Genomic DNA, 18,705 nt, shown 5'->3' with positions numbered 1-18,705 from the left:
TTTATTCTTAACTCAGAGACAGAGAATGGGCCCATCGGAGATGAAAGTAAAGAATAACTGGGCCCAAAAGAAAACAACAAAGAGCTTACCTAGTTTGGACGGAAGGAAGATTTTAATTCCTAATAATGGCGGAGAAAAGAAACGAAACCTTCATTTTTCCACTCTGAATTTTTTGGATCAATCCAAAAAATGGTGTGTTAAATTTTGGTTCTTGATTTGCAATCCGAATCCTTTTGCGCTTCTCTAGTACGGACTAGGAGAGTACTCTACTCTACTTGATAGGGCTTTTTTGGCTGGCGAGTCAGAAAAGATACAATGGCATACGGCGGTTCGGCTGCTGGAGCTCCAGTAGCAATGGCGGGGGTTTCGACATCGGCAGCATCGACGATTAGGCAGGTGAAATTGGAGAGAGAGAGCGAGCTTCGAATCGAAGTAGCCAACGACACGCCTCTCAAGCTACGCCTCGTTACTGGTACGGCTGAGATTTTCGGCACCGAGCTCCCTCCTGAAATTTGGTTAACCTTCCCTCCGAGGCTCAAGTTCGCTGTAAGCGTTTCTTTTATTTTATTATTATTATTATTTATTTATTTATTTTTCAATTTTTACAAGTTTTCTGGAACAGGTTTTTACTTGGTATGGAGCTACAATCGAATTGGATGGCACTACCGAAACGGACTACACTGCAGATGAGGTATTTGATTTTTGTACTACCTTCTATGACTCTAGATGACTGAGAGTAAATGGTCATTGAAGTTGAAATACTACTTTTTTTTCAGACGCCCATGATTAGCTACGTCAATGTGCACGCCGTACTGGAAGGTAGGAGAAACCGTGCAAAAGCTTCATCCTCTGAGGTATTTGTTCCTTTTACATCTTCTGACGTATGTAGCATCCATAAACATAATGTTTCTGAGGAAAAAGAAAAATGTTCTTTTACTTTGTTATGTAGCATTCATTAAAAGAAAAAGGCAAAAAAAAAAAAAAAAAAATACGTATGTTTCTGGAAAAAAACGTTGCATTAAAATTGCTTGAATTATGTGCTTCTCACTTCAGTTAAATGAAAACAAATATTTTGATAGATTGGGTATGGAAAAGCACGATTTTTCTGTACTGTTGTGTTATATAGTGTTTTTACAAATCATAGGAATAAACCCATAGCAAAGATTTATAATTTCATAAGCTCATTGAAGAAATTTATGATGGTTGTTCAAGTCAATAATTTTCTTTTATGTTGAGATCTCTAGAATAATTGTATCCCTTGCTGTATGTATATATCTCTTAGTCATGGATGCTACATATTACATTCTACATATTTATCGAAGTCCCGTTTTTGATGATGTACTTTTTTCATTTCTTAATACTCTATAAACAGGGTCCTAGGGTGATTGTTGTGGGACCTACAGATTCTGGAAAGAGTACCTTGTCAAGAATGCTTCTTAGCTGGGCAGCTAAACAGGGTTGGAAACCTACTTTTGTGGACTTGGATATTGGGCAAGGATCAATAACAATTCCGGGATGCATTGCAGCTACCCCTATTGAAATGCCTATTGATCCTGTGGAAGGAATTCCTCTAGAGATTCCCCTCGTTTACTTTTATGGGCACACAACTCCTAGGTGATTAAGTTAGCAATCTGTCATCATTGTCTTTATTGAGTGGTCGATCCCTTTTACTACCATGTACTTTAAAGTAGCTGAGCTCTGTTAGTTGTCAATGTTATGATATTAATTAAGATTCATTAATTTGCAGTAACAATGTAGATCTCTATAAAGTGCTTGTAAAGGAGCTTTCACAAATGTTAGAGAGACAATTTGCTGGTAATGCTGAATCTCGAGCTGCAGGCATGGTTATCAACACAATGGGATGGATAGAAGGTGTAGGCTATGAGGTATGCAACAGTTTTGGGATGCTTCTGCTGGTATAAATTTTTTCTCTTTTGGGTGGAATCCATCCTCAATGATCTCTTATGTTTGCATCATTTTGGCAGTTGCTTCTTCATGCAATTGATACATTCAATGCCAATGTTGTCTTGGTTTTGGGTCAGGTAGATACCTTAAAAATTCTTCTTTTTCCTGATTATATTTTATTGTAATATGTTATCAATTAAGCATTGTCTTTGATTTCATTTTGGCTTTGTTTGTTAAGCCTGTAAGCAAACCTGTGAAAATATATATGGTTGGTAATGATAGGTTATGGTCTTTAAGACTCAGACATAGATACATGGTCATTCTCAGGGTTTCATATGCTCACCATTAATGATTCTACACTGAACTGGTACATGCATTTTGTTGTTTTCATTATTCCTTGTTCTTCTGGATATGCATCAAATTCCATTTCTATTCTATACAACAAAATTTCTGATTGTTGTTGCACTTGTTATTTCCATTTCCAAGTTTCTGCATATGATTCTGATTTTGGGAATTTCCTTCATTCATAGTGTGTTCCATTCTCTCTGTACTTCAATTTATTAACTTTTGTTGAACTTAGAGAGACTTTGAAATCCTCTAATGTTTCTTAGGTAAGATGTATTTTGAAATGAAATTTTTGAAAGCCTTAAGAATGTTTACATTGATAGGTAATTGGATTATCAACAGCAGTCTTGTCTTTTTGTGGAGTTGATTTGCCATTTTCCTCTTAACAAGTGATGTGATAACCTAAAAAATTATGCAATAAAAATTTTGTTTCCTTTCAGTCTGTGGAGTTCTTAAACTGCTTTTGCTAGAATTTTATTTATCTTTAAATAGGCTTCCATGATAACACAGATTTACTAATGCCATTCAGGAAAAGCTTTGGAGCATGCTCAAAGATGTTCTGAGGAACAAGCAGCCAAACGTGGACGTTGTGAAACTTCAAAGGTCAGGTGGTGTTGTATCCAGGAATGCCAAATTCAGACAGAAGGCCAGGAGTCATAGGATAAGGGTAAGTGGCATTTTTCCTGATGACCAAGTTACTGTTTAACTAATAGTACTCTTATTGCTAAACTGCCTACTCTAGTTCTATGTGTTTGATAAATAAGTTGCATGAATAATTTTACAAATTGATAAATTTTTTAAATTGTTGATCGTGTACTCTAAACATATAGATGTATTCATTTAAGAGATAAAATACTAATTAGTAATTACAAATACAAATAACTTGTCATTGGTGTAATATGCATGTTAACTTGATATATTCTAAGATGTTATTATCCATTGATGATTTCTGATCTGCCGTTAAGGCATATTATGTCATTTAATTGCCACCTGGCTCTCACAAAAAAGTATACGCCTTGAGCTACAACATTGCTTAAAGAATGAGTAATGTTACAGGCATCATCTAGTCTACCAAGTTATGTACCAAGTATACATGTATCATTATTTAATTGGTTAATATATTAATATAACCTAATATGGATGAGTCAACCCTTGAAAGAATAAGTGTGATTAAGTATAAACCAATCAAATGATGACGTGTACACTTGATAGATAACTTGGTAGACTAGATGGTGCTTCTAGTATCATTCTTTAAGAATATATTTCTACTTTATGTTGATGATTGGTCAAACTAGCTACTTTCTTCTAGGTATTGTTTGGTTGGTGGGCATATTTCAGATATTGCTTTGTGTATTTGGATTAATCTAAGTAAACAAATTCTGTTATCTTTGTAGTTTATCAAAATATCTATTTTTTGCAAGAGCATGAATTAACATATATGTTTCATATAGGATTTCCATATTCTGTTATCACTTTTTATTCCATTACAAGGCTTATTCATACTGATACTGCTGCCAGGAATATTTTTACGGCCTTGCAAATGATCTCTCCCCACATTCTAATATCGCAAATTTCAGTGATTTATCTGTCTATCGAATTGGTGGCGGGCCACAGGCACCACGTTCAGCACTGCCAATTGGCGCAGAGCCTGCGGCAGACCCTACAAGATTAGTGCATGTGAATATTAACCGGGATTTGCTCCATTTAGTCCTTGCTGTTTCATTTGCTAAAGAACCTGAGCAAATTATTTCAAGGTAATTTGTTGCACTGGATTTTTGTTTGCTTTTTGTCTCAATTCTTGGCAAAAAGAATATTGTCGAGTTTGATATGGATTTATCTGAAGTGCAAATGTTATGGTAGATGTCTCTCAGTTTAGCATGAGTCTCTGTCACATGAATTTAAATGTTTTGGTCTCTCTCTCTCTCTCTCTCTCTCTCACTCAAACAAACAAACACACTGCTGCTTCTGTAATTCTGATTAATTTACTTTTGGTGCAGTAACGTAGCTGGGTTTATATATGTCACAGACATTGACATTCAGAGGTTTGAGTTTTAGCTTTTAATGTAGTTAGTATAAAATGATATTAAAACATGGTTTTGCCTTACTTAACTGTCTAGCAATGCAGGAAGAAAATAACTTATCTTGCACCATCCGCCGGTGAACTTCCCAGCAAATTTTTGATCGTGGGGACTTTGACATGGCTCGAAACATGAAGTATTTAGAACCTTAAATTGAAGAGTGAAAGCCTAGTTGCTAAGGCTTCTTGCTAAGGCTTCTTGTTGTACATTACTCCTACAGTTCTACTGATGTACCTTGAACTTAGATTTCGTGTTTAATCTGAGGGCTTCTTTTAGGCTTCTTGTCGTTTGCTTAGTACTCACCTGTCACAACCCAAATGAGGGGCTTTATTTATTCTGTATAGCAACTACTATTATGGATGGTGTTCAACATAAACTGATATGATATGATTACAAATTAGTTTCTGTAATTTGTAAACTTTTATAAAAGTCACTTGAGGTTTCAGTTGATCTTTGAAAAGCATAAAAAAGTTTTTATTTTTGTTTGCATATTTGTTAAATAAAGTTTATTTTTCCTGGTCTTGTTATTCTTTTTATTGGTTGTAATTAGCAAGCTAAAGTAGGTTCATGATAAATTTAACAACTTGTTTAGGTGTCGGATATTTTTGAAGCCCCTCTAGCTGGCCCTAGATCTAGACCTAAGCAAAGTCAAGGAGTTTAATGGAAAATAAAAAAAGAAAAAAGAAAAAAAGAGAAATAAAGCTCATATAAAAATTAAGAAATCAAAACAACATGGAATTTGCTGAAAACTATTCAAATACAACAGTAATATTTCTTGGAAAATAAATAAATACAAGGATTAAAGTGGAAATAGACCTTTTTCTAATTTACGAAAAGATCCAAGCAATATGAAAGCTTTTTTAACAGGTGGCAATATCAGAGAGAGAGAGAGAGAGTTACTATTTGGTAATTATGTATATATCATGTAGATAACCATATCGTTTTTGTTGACGAAATACTCATATCGTTAACAAATATGAACTTTTGGCACCATCATAATTCAAAATGAGAAATAATGATAACTTTTGAAGTTTGGAGATGTATAAGACAATAACCAAGAAGTGAACTTTTTTTTTTTTTATTCTTTTGGTTTTCTAGGTCACTTTAATGTGATCTTAATATTCACATTTTTCTCTTTAGCTAAACAGATTGAGTATTCATTCACATTTTGTTATTTTTATTATTATAATTTTTTCCTGCAGAATAAGGGTTGGGGAAAAAAAATCAGCTAAAAAAAGTTTTTTTTTTCTCTTTCTCTCTCCTGCCCGAGCTGCCCGCCCCCTATGTTTGAAACTACGCCACCTGCCCCCGGTTCAAGGAAAACTTTCCCTCTTTCTCAAGCAGTCTCTCTTTCCACGCCCTCCTTCCTCTCTCTGGCTTTTCGTCCAATCCCTGCGCCTATTTTGACCAACTGGGTCTCTGAATAAATTTCATTGTTCAGCTTAGGACCATTTTTTGTTCATTTCCAAGAGCTTTTTCTTATGAGCTTAGGGAACCAGTTTGATGGTTTTTTCATTTTTCAATTTTTATTTTTTTTTATTGTGTTTGTCAAAAAAAAAATCATTTTGTAGTGGGGTGGTTGGAAATGAGCTCCATGTGGTATGAATAGCATGTGAAATAGTTTTCGAGGCATTGAAATTTTGATTCAAAGAGTCCTGAGACGATGGGTTTGGGGCCTAATGCTATGAAGGTTGAGACTTGGGATGTCAGCAAATCGGGGAGGAAGAAGAATGATGAAGCAGTGGAAGAAACTGGGTGTTGGGTTAAGTTTGCTTTTATGGGCTGCATGCCTTCAAGATCAAAAGTTGATAACTCCATGAGTGGGACTACCACTTCTTGTTGTAATTTCCTTCTTCCTTTTTTTTTTTTTTTGTTTTGTTTTTTTTTTTTTTTTTTTTTTTTGTTTTTGATTTTGTATAGCAAAATACTTTACAGGAGACATCAATTCAAATTTAAGGAAATTTGTTTTTTTTTTTTTTTTTTTTTTGGGTTATTGGGTGTCCTAAAAAGTGAAGAGGCGTGGTAAAAATTATGGCTTTTACAGGCATAAAAGCGTATATTGGTTTCCCGGTCTTAGAATTAATTATTGAGCAAATGTATAAATTCTCAAAGTTTATGTATTTTGTCATTGTCAAGTTTTCTAGAGCTAAACTGCATGATAGATACTTAGTTTTTTTTTTTTGTTTAGCTAGAATTTGTTATGGGTAATGATATTTCTAACTATATTGTTGGAATGAGACAGAAAATGAAGTGTCAAAAGAGTTGCAAAGACCTTATTAACTCTGCAACTGCTTTATGCTTAAATTATGATATTCTTCATATTGTACTTTTCCCCTTTTCAATTTGCATGGTTGAACAACCACATTGTGCATTAATTACACTCATGTGGTACACGTTTAATGCATGTTGAACTGATCGCAATTATTTATTCTACCAGTTCCCTATAGATTGTGTAGCTATGACTTAAATAGAAAATACTCAGGTACCAGATAATGTATTGTAGCATTCCTTAGAAATTCCATAAAACTGCAGTTGGAATGTAGTTTGTCATTAATATTGTGTATCATCATTTACTTAAGCGTGTTGGTGTTTCTGTTAAATCAGTGGAAAGTAAATATACAAGTGAGAGAAGTGCAGACGAACAAGTTGCTCAAGTTGGGTCATCAACAACCACTAGTAATGGCGAAAGTACTGTATCCACACCTTATTTTAGTGAGGAGCTGAAGATTTCTTCACAGCTCCGAAAATTCACATTTAATGACCTTAAGTTAGCAACTAGGAATTTCAGACCTGATAGTCTTCTTGGAGAGGGAGGATTTGGTTGTGTTTTCAAAGGGTGGATTGAGGAGAATGGAACTGGTCCTGTGAAACCTGGTACTGGACTTACGGTTGCTGTCAAGACCCTTAACCATGATGGAATTCAGGGTCATAAAGAATGGCTTGTATGGCTTCTCCTATATTCTATTTCTCCCTGTTTTATAAGTTTTCTATATCGAATTTTCTCATCTTTACTTTCATCTCTTGTGTTTCAGGCTGAAATTAATTTTCTAGGTGACCTCACTCATCCAAATTTGGTTAAACTTATTGGTTTCTGCATTGAGGAGGATCAAAGATTATTAGTCTATGAGTTCATGCCTCGGGGAAGTTTGGAGAACCACCTCTTCAGAAGTATGCAACTGAACCTTTTATTTTATTTGAATTTATTGCAATTGTGTTGGATACTAATTTTTCAGTCTTAGCAAAACTCTTTAGAATAGTAAATTCAGGAGTAGTGGACGTCAAAGCTCAATCAGACATAATTCCATAGATGCCATTGAATTTTAGACATGCATCTGAAGGCCAATGGTTGTAGAATTCCATTTCAAGCATTCTGGTTTAGCTTATATTTTGGTCCAAACCAAGTAACCCTCCTAGCTAGTGTCATTAGCGAATTAGTTTGTCCTGTCATCTACATATTCATTTCTGGCTTGCAAATAGAATTATTCCTATAACACTTAATTTCCACTAAATTCCACTTCCCTCTAAAGCCGAGGCCTCTAACTTAAAGGAAGGGGAACGGTAAGAGTACACACTGACTTATTGATAGTTATGTGCATGTGGTCTAGGTGATTATTGATTTTGTTCTCCTAAATAAGTTCATTTATTCTGTTGATGTTTAATGTTCTCTGGTTATGACTATGTTATCCGCTGAAGGGTCCCTGCCTCTTCCTTGGTCTATCAGAATGAAAATTGCTCTTGGTGCTGCAAAGGGCCTTGCCTTTCTTCATGAAGAAGTTCAAAGGCCAGTCATATATCGTGATTTTAAAACATCTAATATTTTATTAGATGCGGTAAGCTATTATAACTAAGCAACAACTCCCTACTTCCTCTATTTCTATTCCATTGTAAAAAATGAAATGTTATTTTCAGGATTATAATGCCAAACTCTCGGATTTTGGACTTGCCAAAGATGGACCTGAGGGAGATAAAACTCATGTATCTACACGAGTTATGGGAACCTATGGTTATGCAGCTCCCGAGTATGTAATGACTGGTGAGTTTGGTTATAAGCATCATTTGTCAGGATAATTAATTTGTATTGCTACGGTTACTCTTTCAACTACAATTAGCTGCCGTTAGTAATTAAATTTATGATTAATTGGTTTTAGGATTTTGATTCTATGGCCTGTCAAGAAATTATAATAAGTAAATGCCACTTTATTGGAATAAAATCCCTTAAGAAGCCCTTTGTAGCGATCAAAGGACTTAAAATTTACAACTGCTGGTTGGACGAGTAAGTTTTGTATCAAGGTTCTGTGGCTCCGACTCAACATCATAGCCTTAAGCCACTGAAGCTGTATTATCCGTGTAGAAGAAAAGGGTTCATTTTAGGAGATGGGTGAGAATTTGGATTTGAATATTACCTTATTTCCTTCGCAACAATAAATGCCAGCTATTACTAGTGGAAGGGGTAGCATGAAAAATATAATTGGTTTCTTTGAAAGAAGAATTTTTTTTTTTTTTTCTTTTTGATTTGAATTATCACCACTTTAACTGCATTCTGTCAACTGCAAGAAAACCTGCCTGCAAATTTCTTCCTTATTTTACTTTTCTGGTTGTCTTGAATTGAGATCTACCTTTTCCTGCTTGATTCTTTTCATGGTTCATGTTTTTCTTATCATTTTCTATCTTTTGGAACTTATGCTAAAGAATATCTTCACTGAAAAATATGTTTACTCTTTTCCTAGTACACGCTTTTTATTTTCATGTCTTTGTTAATTGGTAGATGGGGGTGTATTGCTTCCTATTCAACTAAATGTGAATCTTGTTTCACTCTTATATAAAAGTGGTGAATATTTCCTTGTATTCTGTGTACATGATGAATGCCTGTTATCTTCTTTTTGCCTCTAGTTGCCTCAATTATATTTTGATGTTACCTTGACCGAACAAATTTCTTTGTTTAGGACACCTGACATCAAAAAACGACGTCTATGGTTTTGGCGTAGTTCTGCTTGAAATGCTAACGGGTCGGAGGTCTATGGATAAAAATAGACCAAATGGGGAGCACAACCTTGTAGAATGGGCAAGGCCACTTCTTGGAGACAAGAGAAGATTCTATCGGCTAATAGACCCTCGTCTTGAAGGTCATTTCTCAATCAAAGGTGCACAAAAAGCTGTCCAGCTAGCTGCTCACTGCCTTAGCCGTGACCCAAAAGCTAGACCCGTAATGAGTGAAATTGTTGAAGCCCTGAAGCCTTTGCCAAACCTAAAGGACATGGCCAGCTCTTCCTATTACTTCCAATCCATGCAAGCCGCTCGCTCCAGGGCCATCTCAAATGCCAAGAATGGTGTTAGAACACAGGCAACATTTACATCAAGAAATGGACCACCAGCAAGGAGCTTGTCCAGCCAAAATGGTGCCCAAGCTTCTCCATACCACCATCCAAGCCCAACATCAAAACAAAACAGAAAAGCAAAAGAATGATAGCAGACACAGCCACAGAAGATCTTTTCATCATTCCCCATATATTTTTTACTTTTACCTTTTCTCTAGCAAGTACTTGGATGATGTGACAAGAAAATGGAGTTATGAAGTTCGACTGTATTATTGTATAACATCTAAGTTTATGGGAATTAATATTACAATTAACATTAGAGGATGTTATTTTACTCGATTCCACTTTTTGTATCACTCTGTTTTTATCTTTTTTTCCTTTTCTGTTGTAATGGAAGAATGATGTAGCCCCCACTACCATATATATACAATGGCAAACTACAGCATCCAATGGCTGGAATTAAAGTCACCGATTCTGAACTTACTATAACATAGTAAGTTTATATGTGTTAGGTACCAACCACGCCTGCAATTTGGCTCCATTTCAGGCAAGGTTGTTTTGATTCTCTTACCATTAATAATTGTCACTTACTTTTAACTTTCCAGCTGTACGACCACATCTTTGATATTAGCTAAAAGATTTTACAAAGTTACAACTGCTTTTTAAATTCAATCCAACCCAGGATTTTATTTTATTTTATTTTTTTTAAGAAGCTAAAAATTCTGAGGATAAATGATCTTTTTTTTTTCCTATTTATTGCAATTCCCTTGAAAGCGAATGCTGAACAGATAATATCTCTTTTATGTTTATCCAATGTAAACAGCAAATACAAAATTCAGACTCCTGGAATTTTTGCATTTTTTTTTTTCATTTTTGTTTTATGTTGGAGAAAGTTATATGGTCTATATATATATAAAAGAGTGAGAATTAATTACTGTTCCATTGTGTAGCAAACTGAATTTGAATTTTAAAACTTTTCTTTTTTTAAATCAATCTTGATTTTAAAACTTGTGAATAAAGAAATTATAGTCCAGATATAACTCTGGATTGTTGTACGTTCCACCTCTGAATGTCACATTCCACTGTCAGACATACGATAAGGTGTTGTTAGTTTATTAGCTTATATTTAGAGCATGTTTGGTATAGGAATATAATAATTTAGTTTTTCCAACATTTGGTATTTATTTGAATTTGAGAAGGAGCAATAACTCTTTTTAAAAAATTTTATTTCTATATTTTAATATATATGTACACTTTAGAATATTTCTTCTATATTTTGATAAGTTTAAATTTAAATTGATTATTATATACAAAAATTTATAAAATTTAACTTTTTAGTTAATTTTTATCAAATTTGAACATTTTTAAAAAAATAAATTATTTATAATAATTTCTTTTATAAAAGTTAAATCATAATTCTAATTCAATATTGTTATCAAAAACACATGAATATAAATGATTATTCCTTAGTTATGTTTATCCCAGTTTATTTATATATGTTTAGATTATATTAATTTTTAACCAATAAATAAAAACAAATCTATCCTACGCATCATTTTGATGGTTTTATAATTTTTTTTTTTATATCTACAGCATTATTATTATTATTATTATTATTATTTCAAAAGCCTCTAGCATTACTCTCAACATCATCAAATCTCTCACGCATCCAAAACAAACAAACAGAAAAACCCATCTCTTCTTCTCTCTCTCTCTCTCGTCCCTCTATTTTTCTCTCTGCTTTTACTCAGGTAATGGCTATATTAGCTTCTTGCTTAGCTGCTAAGAAAAGCGGAGTCTTTCATTTCTCTGCAGTTTTGCACCACTCTTTGCTTCTATCACAGACTACTAGTTAGCTTTTCTTGTCAAAAGTTAACATTTTTTTTTTTCTTTCTATTTTCGGCTCTTCTGACGAATTTGGACTATCATAATAATTTTCTTCTAGAAAAACAGAGTATTTTTTTTTTTCTTTGCTTTTAACTTCATTCAGTTGTTTTGATTGGAAAGAAAAATAGTAGTAAAAAAAATGATGGTTCATAGTTGTGCTACTCTATTAATTTCATTTCATTTAGGAGTATTCATTTTTACATGTATATATATATATATATATATATTTGGGTTATAAACATGGAGAATCGAACTGTAATTCATAAATGTTCGATTTTTATTTACTTATTTATTTATTCCTCTTTTTTATGTAGAAAGTAGAGATTGTTTTGGATATAAGCTGTTGGGATATTTTTAAGGTTCAAATATTTGAATGTTATATTAACTTTTTAGGTCCTGAGACTTGAAGAATGGGACAATCACTGGGTTGCATTACAGTAGAGCAGTCAAACGTAGCTGTGAGGGAACATTTTGGGAAATTTAACGATGTTCTTGAGCCAGGATGTCACTGTTTGCCTTGGTGTCTTGGATACCAGTTGTCTGGTCAACTTTCAGTCCGTGTGCAACAACTCGATGTTCGTTGCGAAACTAAGACTAAGGTTTTCTGATTCTTTTTCTCTCACTTCCCTCAATAATCTGACTTGAATTGCAAAATGTATGTCTATTCTGTTGTTAAAAATTAATTTTTGAGATTAACAAAAGCATTTCAATTTAAGTACTCACTTATTTTAACATTTTTAGGAAATTTTAACTATAACTAACAGAGATTTCATTTTTATATGGGTTTATCAATGTTCTTGCTGCTCGTTATCAAATTTAAACTAGTTTACAATTTTGTGATTTAGTGTATGGGTGTTGATGTAGTCTGATTGATGTTGGTCTTGTAGGATAATGTGTTTGTGAATGTTGTGGCATCTATTCAATATCGTGCTTTGCCAGAGAAGGCAGCAGATGCTTTCTATAAGCTCTCCAATGCCAAAGCGCAGATCCAGGCCTATGTTTTTGATGGTGTGTAAGGCTGTATTTGTGCTATTCTACTAAGATACAACACACCATATTTCATACAATCTTGTACAATCTCATATTTTGCATTTCCTTCAGTTATCAGAGCTAGTGTACCAAAATTGGAGTTGGATGCTGTCTTTGAGCAGAAGAGTGACATAGCAAAAGCTGTTGAGGAGGAGCTAGAGAAGGTAGCACATTGCTTATGATTGGAGAAAGGCCGAACCTTATATAATAATGTCTAAAACAATATTTACACCTCTTAACCTTCGCCAATTATCGTTGCAGGCAATGTCTGCTTATGGCTTTGAAATAGTTCAGACCCTCATAGTGGATATAGAGCCTGATGTTCGTGTTAAGAGAGCGATGAACGAGATAAATGCAGGTAAAAAATAATAATAATATAAAAAACAGATCTTATATCTTACTCTATGTGCTTTTTAGGCCTTATGTTCTCTGCCATGGGCATCATTTACATAGCATTTTTTATGTTTAATTTGATACATTCAAAACAAGAAATGGGCAATGAGGATTCTATTTCTCAGAGACTTTGAAAGCACCCTCCTTTTAAACGGAGACAACTTGCTTTATAATGATAATAATGCTCTAGTCTTGGGTTCCAAGCAACTTGCTCTGTCTCCATGTATAATTTTCATTTGCAATTGGAGTAGCAGCAGTGTGATGTTGATGCATTTCATCATTTGTGATGATAGCTGCGAGACAGAGGCAGGCAGCAAACGAAAAGGCTGAAGCAGACAAAATATTGCAAATAAAGCGAGCTGAAGGAGAGGCAGAGTCCAAATACCTGTCCGGGCTTGGTGTAGCTCGCCAGCGCCAGGCCATTGTTGATGGGTTGAGGGACAGTGTGCTTGCCTTCTCCGAGAATGTTCCAGGAACAACGGCCAGAGATATTATGGATATGGTGTTGGTCACTCAATATTTTGACACTATGAAGGAGATTGGGGCATCCTCAAAGTCATCATCTGTTTTCATCCCACATGGACCAGGTGCTGTGAGAGATATCGCTTCACAGATTAGGGATGGTCTCCTTCAAGCCGATACTGCTTTAAATTAGAGGGAGAAAAGCTTTGTTGAACAAACTTGTTATTTGTTAATGTTCTATTTAGGTTTCACTTTTAGCATTCGTGAATATGTTTTGACTGTTGCATATGTGCAAAAACTTCTATTATTCATCCCCTGCCATATGCTTGGTTAGTCCAGAACTTGGTAAATAATTCCTAGCAAAGCCAATCTATTACTTGAAGGGTTTTCTATTCGGTATTTTTCCTTGAAGTTCATATGGTGGGTGGACTAGTTTCTATTTAATCAAAAGTTTCTAGCGGTCAACATAAAAATTCCATATGCTAGATTTCCAGAGAAGAAAACACCCACCTTGTCATTAATTTTCCAACAGAGTGGTGTCAGGACCCGTCCAGAATTCCTCCTCCGGAACCCTAGACAGCCCTGATCCCAGGGAAATACCACCGAACCTTCCAACGGAAAATCCGGCAGCACCTCCCCTAAGGGATTTACTTACCACAAATTTACCTGCACTGAAAACACACTTCAAAAATATCCCCTTATTCCTCCCACAAACTACAAATTGGTTCCACAAATTGCAGTACTTAAAAAAATAAATACAGTAATCCAGTGCAAAATAAATACAACAAGAGTGAAAGAAATATTACAACTGCAATAAAAGAATAACAGGGTACTACCGAACTAAAACAGCGAGGAAGATCAAGTCCGCTCCGAGTGAACACCGACAACCTGGTACCTAGAGGAACGGAATTTAAGAGTGTGAGATGCTAATCATCTCAGTGAGCGACCCTACTACTATACCATATAATATCACAGTAATAAGTATAAATAATAATTATTTGGAAATAATATTTTCTTTCAAAACCCTTACAATTCTCTCAGTTGGAAAGGTTCCCCTTTTAAAACAATTTCACAAAACCCTTTATTCATATTCCCCGAAAACCAAGACATCAATTAAATACCAGAAGCGGTAACAATTATATTTTTCATTAACATTTTATTTTTAAAACACAGTTTTGAAAATCTTTTGATGCACCCACTATATACCAGTGGCGCCAACAGTACCCAGCGTCCCAAGGTACCGCCAGACAGGAGGTTATAGAAAGAAACCGGCATACGGTCGCGTGGCGTCCCACTGCGCCGCTGCTAACCTGGTGTCCCGGCCAAAGGGGGGTGGCCGCCCTCTCCAATGGCATCCACAGGACACCCTCATAATATCAACCGCGCGCTACTCACACCCACCTGCGCGCTAATCACATCACCTGCGCGCTAATCACACCCACCTGCGCGCTAATCACAACCGTGTGCACACTAACCATATCACATATACCATATCACATAATCAGAACACCAGTACGTGCACGGTGCATCTAAAAATCATAAAATCCACAATTTAAATTATAAAACAAATTTCACATTTTTCATAAACATAGCGGGCATAATCCATCCGCTTGAACCGGGAAATTCTCCACAATTTCCTTATAATCCATACCATAAATTCCATGATTTTCAAATCCACCAACTCCCAAAATCCATCAATTCAAATATCCACATTTTTCCAAGCATAATAATTTCTCGAAATATCATAATCAAATCTCATAATATTCCATGGGCATATTTTATAAAAATTGAAATCACCAATATAACCAAATATTTTCCTTGAAATATTTGAAAATCAAATCGTGCCCAATTTAATATTAAAACCACACCAATTTCAAAATCCTCAAAACCATAAATTAATTTCACATGGCATAAATTTGTAGAATTCGCATTTTCTTAAATCCAATAAATTCATAAATAATTCTACAATAATCCAATAAATATTTGGCACATAGAAATTAAATTCCAAATATTTAAATCACACATTATATATTCACCAATTAAATTCCCAAAATTAATTTGAAGGTGGGTCACTCACCTGGAGCACGCAATTAACCCATGATCCACTACGGGATCAATTCTACGACTCACCGGTGCTCCTAGAACAAAATTCACAGACAGTCAAATAAATTAATATTTTATTCGGGTAAATAATACCCGGTATCCGGGGGGTCAAAACACAAACGATAACTAAAATTTACGAATTATATACCGAATCGAAGCTCGAGTGATGCTAATCACAGATCCGGTCTTAATTTCCGATGATCGTACCCGACGGGGTCGGAATTTTATCGGGAAGCTTTTCGGGTTTGGGCTCTGCAATTCTCCCAAACCGTCGCGAATTGGTGGAAACGGAAGTCGGATTTGGGTTCAGGAGGTCGAACACTGCGGACTGGAGCTGGCCGGAATTTTCGGGTACTCGCCGGAACAGTAATTTCCGGCGGCCGCCACGTCACCGGCAACCGTCGCCGGAACAGTAATTTCCGACGGTGGCCGTTTGCTGTGAAATTTTGCAGATTTGTAGATCGTGAGGAGAGCAATCCAACGGGACCGACGGTGAGCAAAACGGAGGTCGGACGGCGGAGAAATCACCGTTTGAAGATTTTCGACCCCTCGCCGGAAAACGCTCCGATCCCGGCGCGTCGGTGGTCCGATGGCCGTGATTTTTGGTGGGTAGGACGGACTTGAGGAGAGGATGCTGGGTGTATGGCGCGTGTACTGTTTATCGGCCGGAATAGTGCTGATTCGCGGTGGCCGGCGGTGGAGGGGGAAAAATCGCCGCCAAACTTCGGACGTCCGATCCGGGCGCGTCCGGCGGCCGTTCGCCGTGAAATTTGGAGGTTTTGCCGGAAATGAGGTGGGCAAGCTTTCTGTCCGGCGTGTGTACAGTAACTCGGCCGGAAAAACGTGAAAATGACCGGCGGCCGGCGGGTCCTCTCTCTCTCTTTCTCTTTCTCTCTCTTCTCTCTCTTTCTCTCTCTTCCCCGAGAGTTTTTCAAAATTAAAACCCTGCATGACACTGTTCATGCCACGTGGACCACTCAGAAGCTGACACGTGGCATTTCACTGTTCACGACCCAAAAACATTAAAATAATACGGTATCCGGTAAACTTCAAACGTCCATAACTTTTTAACCACATGTCCGATTTAAGCGTGCCGCTAGTCTATGAACTCGTATCGACGAGTACTTTACAACCATACAAGAGTCAACTCACAATTACATCACAAGAAAAAGTCAACTCCCGGCACCTTTTAGACAGTTTACACTTCAACTTGTTTTGCCCATAACTTTCAAACCGTAGCTCCGTTTTCGACGTGCTACTAGTCTACGAACTCAGGGCATCATGCACTTCGCCACGGTACCCTAGTCAACTCAAAATTCTCACCGAGTCAAAAAGTCAACTTTTGACCCCCTTCGGTCAACGGTCAACGGTCAACCTCGGTCAACGTGCACGGATTCCGGTGCGATTTGGGACGGGGTGTTACAGCCTTCCCCCCTTACAAAAATTTCGTCCTCGAAATTTCCGCACGTCACTGGAACAGGTACGGGTACTGCTCACGCATCTGTGTTTCGGGTTCCCACGTTGCTTCCTCGACTAAGTAGTTCCTTGCCAACCAATCCATGCCCAACACTACTTCAAGTCCGGATAGATCCAACAGGATCAGGCCTGTTTCCATCCCTTGATCTGTGAAATCGTCGGGCGTAGTCCTGGCTCCCTGCTGCGTCATAGCAAACACCCGGCCTTGACTTGTCTGTTGGGGTCTCCTTCCTCTACCTCGACTCGATCCTGCAGACGGCTGGACTGATCCCGAAGAAACTCCTACTGGCTGACTCCCCTGGGAACTCTGTCCTGGAAATATCCCCGTACGCTGTGTCCGTCGACCTGCTTCTAGCACACTGCTGCTACCATAAGGGCAATCCCTCCTTATGTGACCTGGCTGCCCACACCGAAAGCAGAACCCATCCATCTGACATTGCCCAGAATGATTCCCCCTACAAAGTGGACAAATCCGCGGAGAACTAATGCGTGACTGCTGATACAAGCTTGCATCCACACTGATCGAATGGCGAGCTGGCTGGGGCATGCGATAACTATCTCTCCTCTGGAATCTGCCTCGTGGGCTTAACCCATCACTGTCTGAGCCTGAGCTATGGCCTTTCTTAGCTGCCCCCTGTCGAGGTACTCCGCTATACGAACCTTCGAAAGATCTGCGCCTTGAGGGTCTGTGTATCTCCTCCTGTCTCTCTAGCTCGAGCGCTGCATCCCTGGCGGACTGATAGGTGGGATGTACTGATCCGGAAAGGGTGTAGCCGATGCTCTCTTTCAATCCGTCTATGAACCTCACCTTCTTCGTGTGATCGTCGGGAATTAGGTGCATGTAGAATTCTGATAGTTCTCGGAATCTCCTCTCGTACTCTGTCACTGTCATGTTCCCCTGTCGTAGTTCTTCGAACTCTCTCCTTCTTGCTTCACGGTAGGCAGGAGGACAAAACTCAGTAGAGAAGGCCATCTTGAACTGATCCCACGTATGCCTTGCACGAACAACTGGGCTAACTTCTCGGGTGAAAAACGTTCTCGTACCGGTAGGAAGTGTGCCGACTTGGTGAGACGATCAATGATTACCCAAATGTCGTCGTACCTTCTAGGTGTGGAAGGAAGCTTGAATACGAAGTCCATGTTGAGTTCTTCCCACTTCCACACAGGAATCGGTAAAGATTGGAGTAGTCCCAAAGGCTTCTGTCTTTCTGCTTTCACTTGTTGACAAATCAAACACTTTGATACAAAGTCTGCCACTTCTCTCTTCATACCAATCCACCAATAATACTTAACAAGCGTCCGGTACATCTTGGTACTCCCAGGATGCATCGCATACATCGAGCTGTGCGCCTCCTCTAAAATCTCCTTCTTGAGTCCTGGAATATCCGGAACACAAAGTCGTCCTTTATACACGAGGGCTCCATCCCTCCTTATGGAAAATTCCGGATCAAGACCTTCTTGTACCTTGCCCTTAATTGTCCTCAACTTAGGATCTTCCATTTGGGTCTCTACTATACGATCCACCAACACCGGTCGTACCCGGAAGCTAGCCATGAGAACTCCTGAAGGGTGCATATGCATTAACACCCCCATCTTCTTCAACTCCACCATGAGAGGTAGTTGGATGACTTGGATGTGAGCAAGGGATCCAGTAGCCTTCCTACTCAAAGCATCTGCCACTACATTCGCCTAATAGTGACTTTAACTTCCCT

The 18,705-nt window shown here is 37.3% G+C and overlaps 3 protein-coding genes across 5 annotated transcripts; all 3 read left to right on the top strand.

The window, feature by feature from the left end:
* The first annotated feature begins 85 nt into the window (after positions 1–85).
* On the top strand, positions 86–4,778 carry LOC107415545 (protein CLP1 homolog). 2 transcript variants are annotated; one of them, XM_016023882.3, is made up of 10 exons: positions 87–546; positions 623–691; positions 777–854; positions 1,373–1,614; positions 1,748–1,886; positions 1,986–2,042; positions 2,780–2,917; positions 3,769–4,004; positions 4,248–4,292; positions 4,376–4,778. In XM_016023882.3, the coding sequence occupies exons 1-10, from the start codon at positions 316–318 to the stop codon at positions 4,461–4,463; spliced, it is 1,323 nt and encodes a 440-aa protein (XP_015879368.1). In that variant the 5' UTR covers positions 87–315; the 3' UTR covers positions 4,464–4,778. The 2 variants fall into 2 exon arrangements, with proteins under 2 accessions (XP_024928621.1, XP_015879368.1); XM_025072853.3 differs by lacking the exon at positions 1,986–2,042 and having other exon boundaries at positions 86–546.
* A 792-nt stretch (positions 4,779–5,570) lies between these two features.
* On the top strand, positions 5,571–9,977 carry LOC107415590 (serine/threonine-protein kinase PBL34). Its single transcript, XM_016023939.4, has 6 exons — positions 5,571–6,169; positions 6,933–7,270; positions 7,361–7,496; positions 8,022–8,158; positions 8,238–8,361; positions 9,272–9,977. The coding sequence occupies exons 1-6, from the start codon at positions 5,992–5,994 to the stop codon at positions 9,790–9,792; spliced, it is 1,434 nt and encodes a 477-aa protein (XP_015879425.1). The 5' UTR covers positions 5,571–5,991; the 3' UTR covers positions 9,793–9,977.
* Positions 9,978–11,279: 1,302 nt separating this feature from the next.
* On the top strand, positions 11,280–13,806 carry LOC107415592 (hypersensitive-induced response protein 2). Of its 2 annotated transcripts, none has more exons than XM_048472826.2 (6): positions 11,280–11,394; positions 11,924–12,129; positions 12,418–12,538; positions 12,632–12,723; positions 12,821–12,917; positions 13,246–13,806. In XM_048472826.2, the coding sequence occupies exons 2-6, from the start codon at positions 11,941–11,943 to the stop codon at positions 13,605–13,607; spliced, it is 861 nt and encodes a 286-aa protein (XP_048328783.1). In that variant the 5' UTR covers positions 11,280–11,394; positions 11,924–11,940; the 3' UTR covers positions 13,608–13,806. The 2 variants fall into 2 exon arrangements, with proteins under 2 accessions (XP_048328783.1, XP_048328782.1); XM_048472825.2 differs by lacking the exon at positions 11,280–11,394 and adding an exon at positions 11,449–11,597.
* Positions 13,807–18,705: the final 4,899 nt, after the last annotated feature.

The sequence above is a fragment of the Ziziphus jujuba genome, chromosome 4 (assembly GCF_031755915.1).
Source record: "Ziziphus jujuba cultivar Dongzao chromosome 4, ASM3175591v1".
NCBI classification, from domain to species: Eukaryota; Viridiplantae; Streptophyta; class Magnoliopsida; order Rosales; family Rhamnaceae; genus Ziziphus; species Ziziphus jujuba.
This window is presented reverse-complemented; position numbering and strand designations above follow the sequence as displayed.

Bases quoted from the DNA above. Each gene is read 5' to 3' on its own strand.
- LOC107415545 (XM_016023882.3), top strand. From the start codon at position 316: ATGGCATACGGCGGTTCGGCTGCTGGAGCTCCAGTAGCAATGGCGGGG. The intron at 692-776 runs GTATTTGATTTT...CTTTTTTTTCAG, and splicing joins CGGACTACACTGCAGATGAG to ACGCCCATGATTAGCTACGT. The intron at 4,293-4,375 runs GTTTGAGTTTTA...CTAGCAATGCAG, and splicing joins ACAGACATTGACATTCAGAG to GAAGAAAATAACTTATCTTG.
- LOC107415590 (XM_016023939.4), top strand. From the start codon at position 5,992: ATGGGTTTGGGGCCTAATGCTATGAAGGTTGAGACTTGGGATGTCAGC. The intron at 6,170-6,932 runs GTAATTTCCTTC...CTGTTAAATCAG, and splicing joins TGGGACTACCACTTCTTGTT to TGGAAAGTAAATATACAAGT. The intron at 7,497-8,021 runs GTATGCAACTGA...TATCCGCTGAAG, and splicing joins GGAGAACCACCTCTTCAGAA to GGTCCCTGCCTCTTCCTTGG.
- LOC107415592 (XM_048472826.2), top strand. From the start codon at position 11,941: ATGGGACAATCACTGGGTTGCATTACAGTAGAGCAGTCAAACGTAGCT. The intron at 12,539-12,631 runs GTGTGTAAGGCT...CATTTCCTTCAG, and splicing joins CCAGGCCTATGTTTTTGATG to TTATCAGAGCTAGTGTACCA. The intron at 12,724-12,820 runs GTAGCACATTGC...TTATCGTTGCAG, and splicing joins TTGAGGAGGAGCTAGAGAAG to GCAATGTCTGCTTATGGCTT.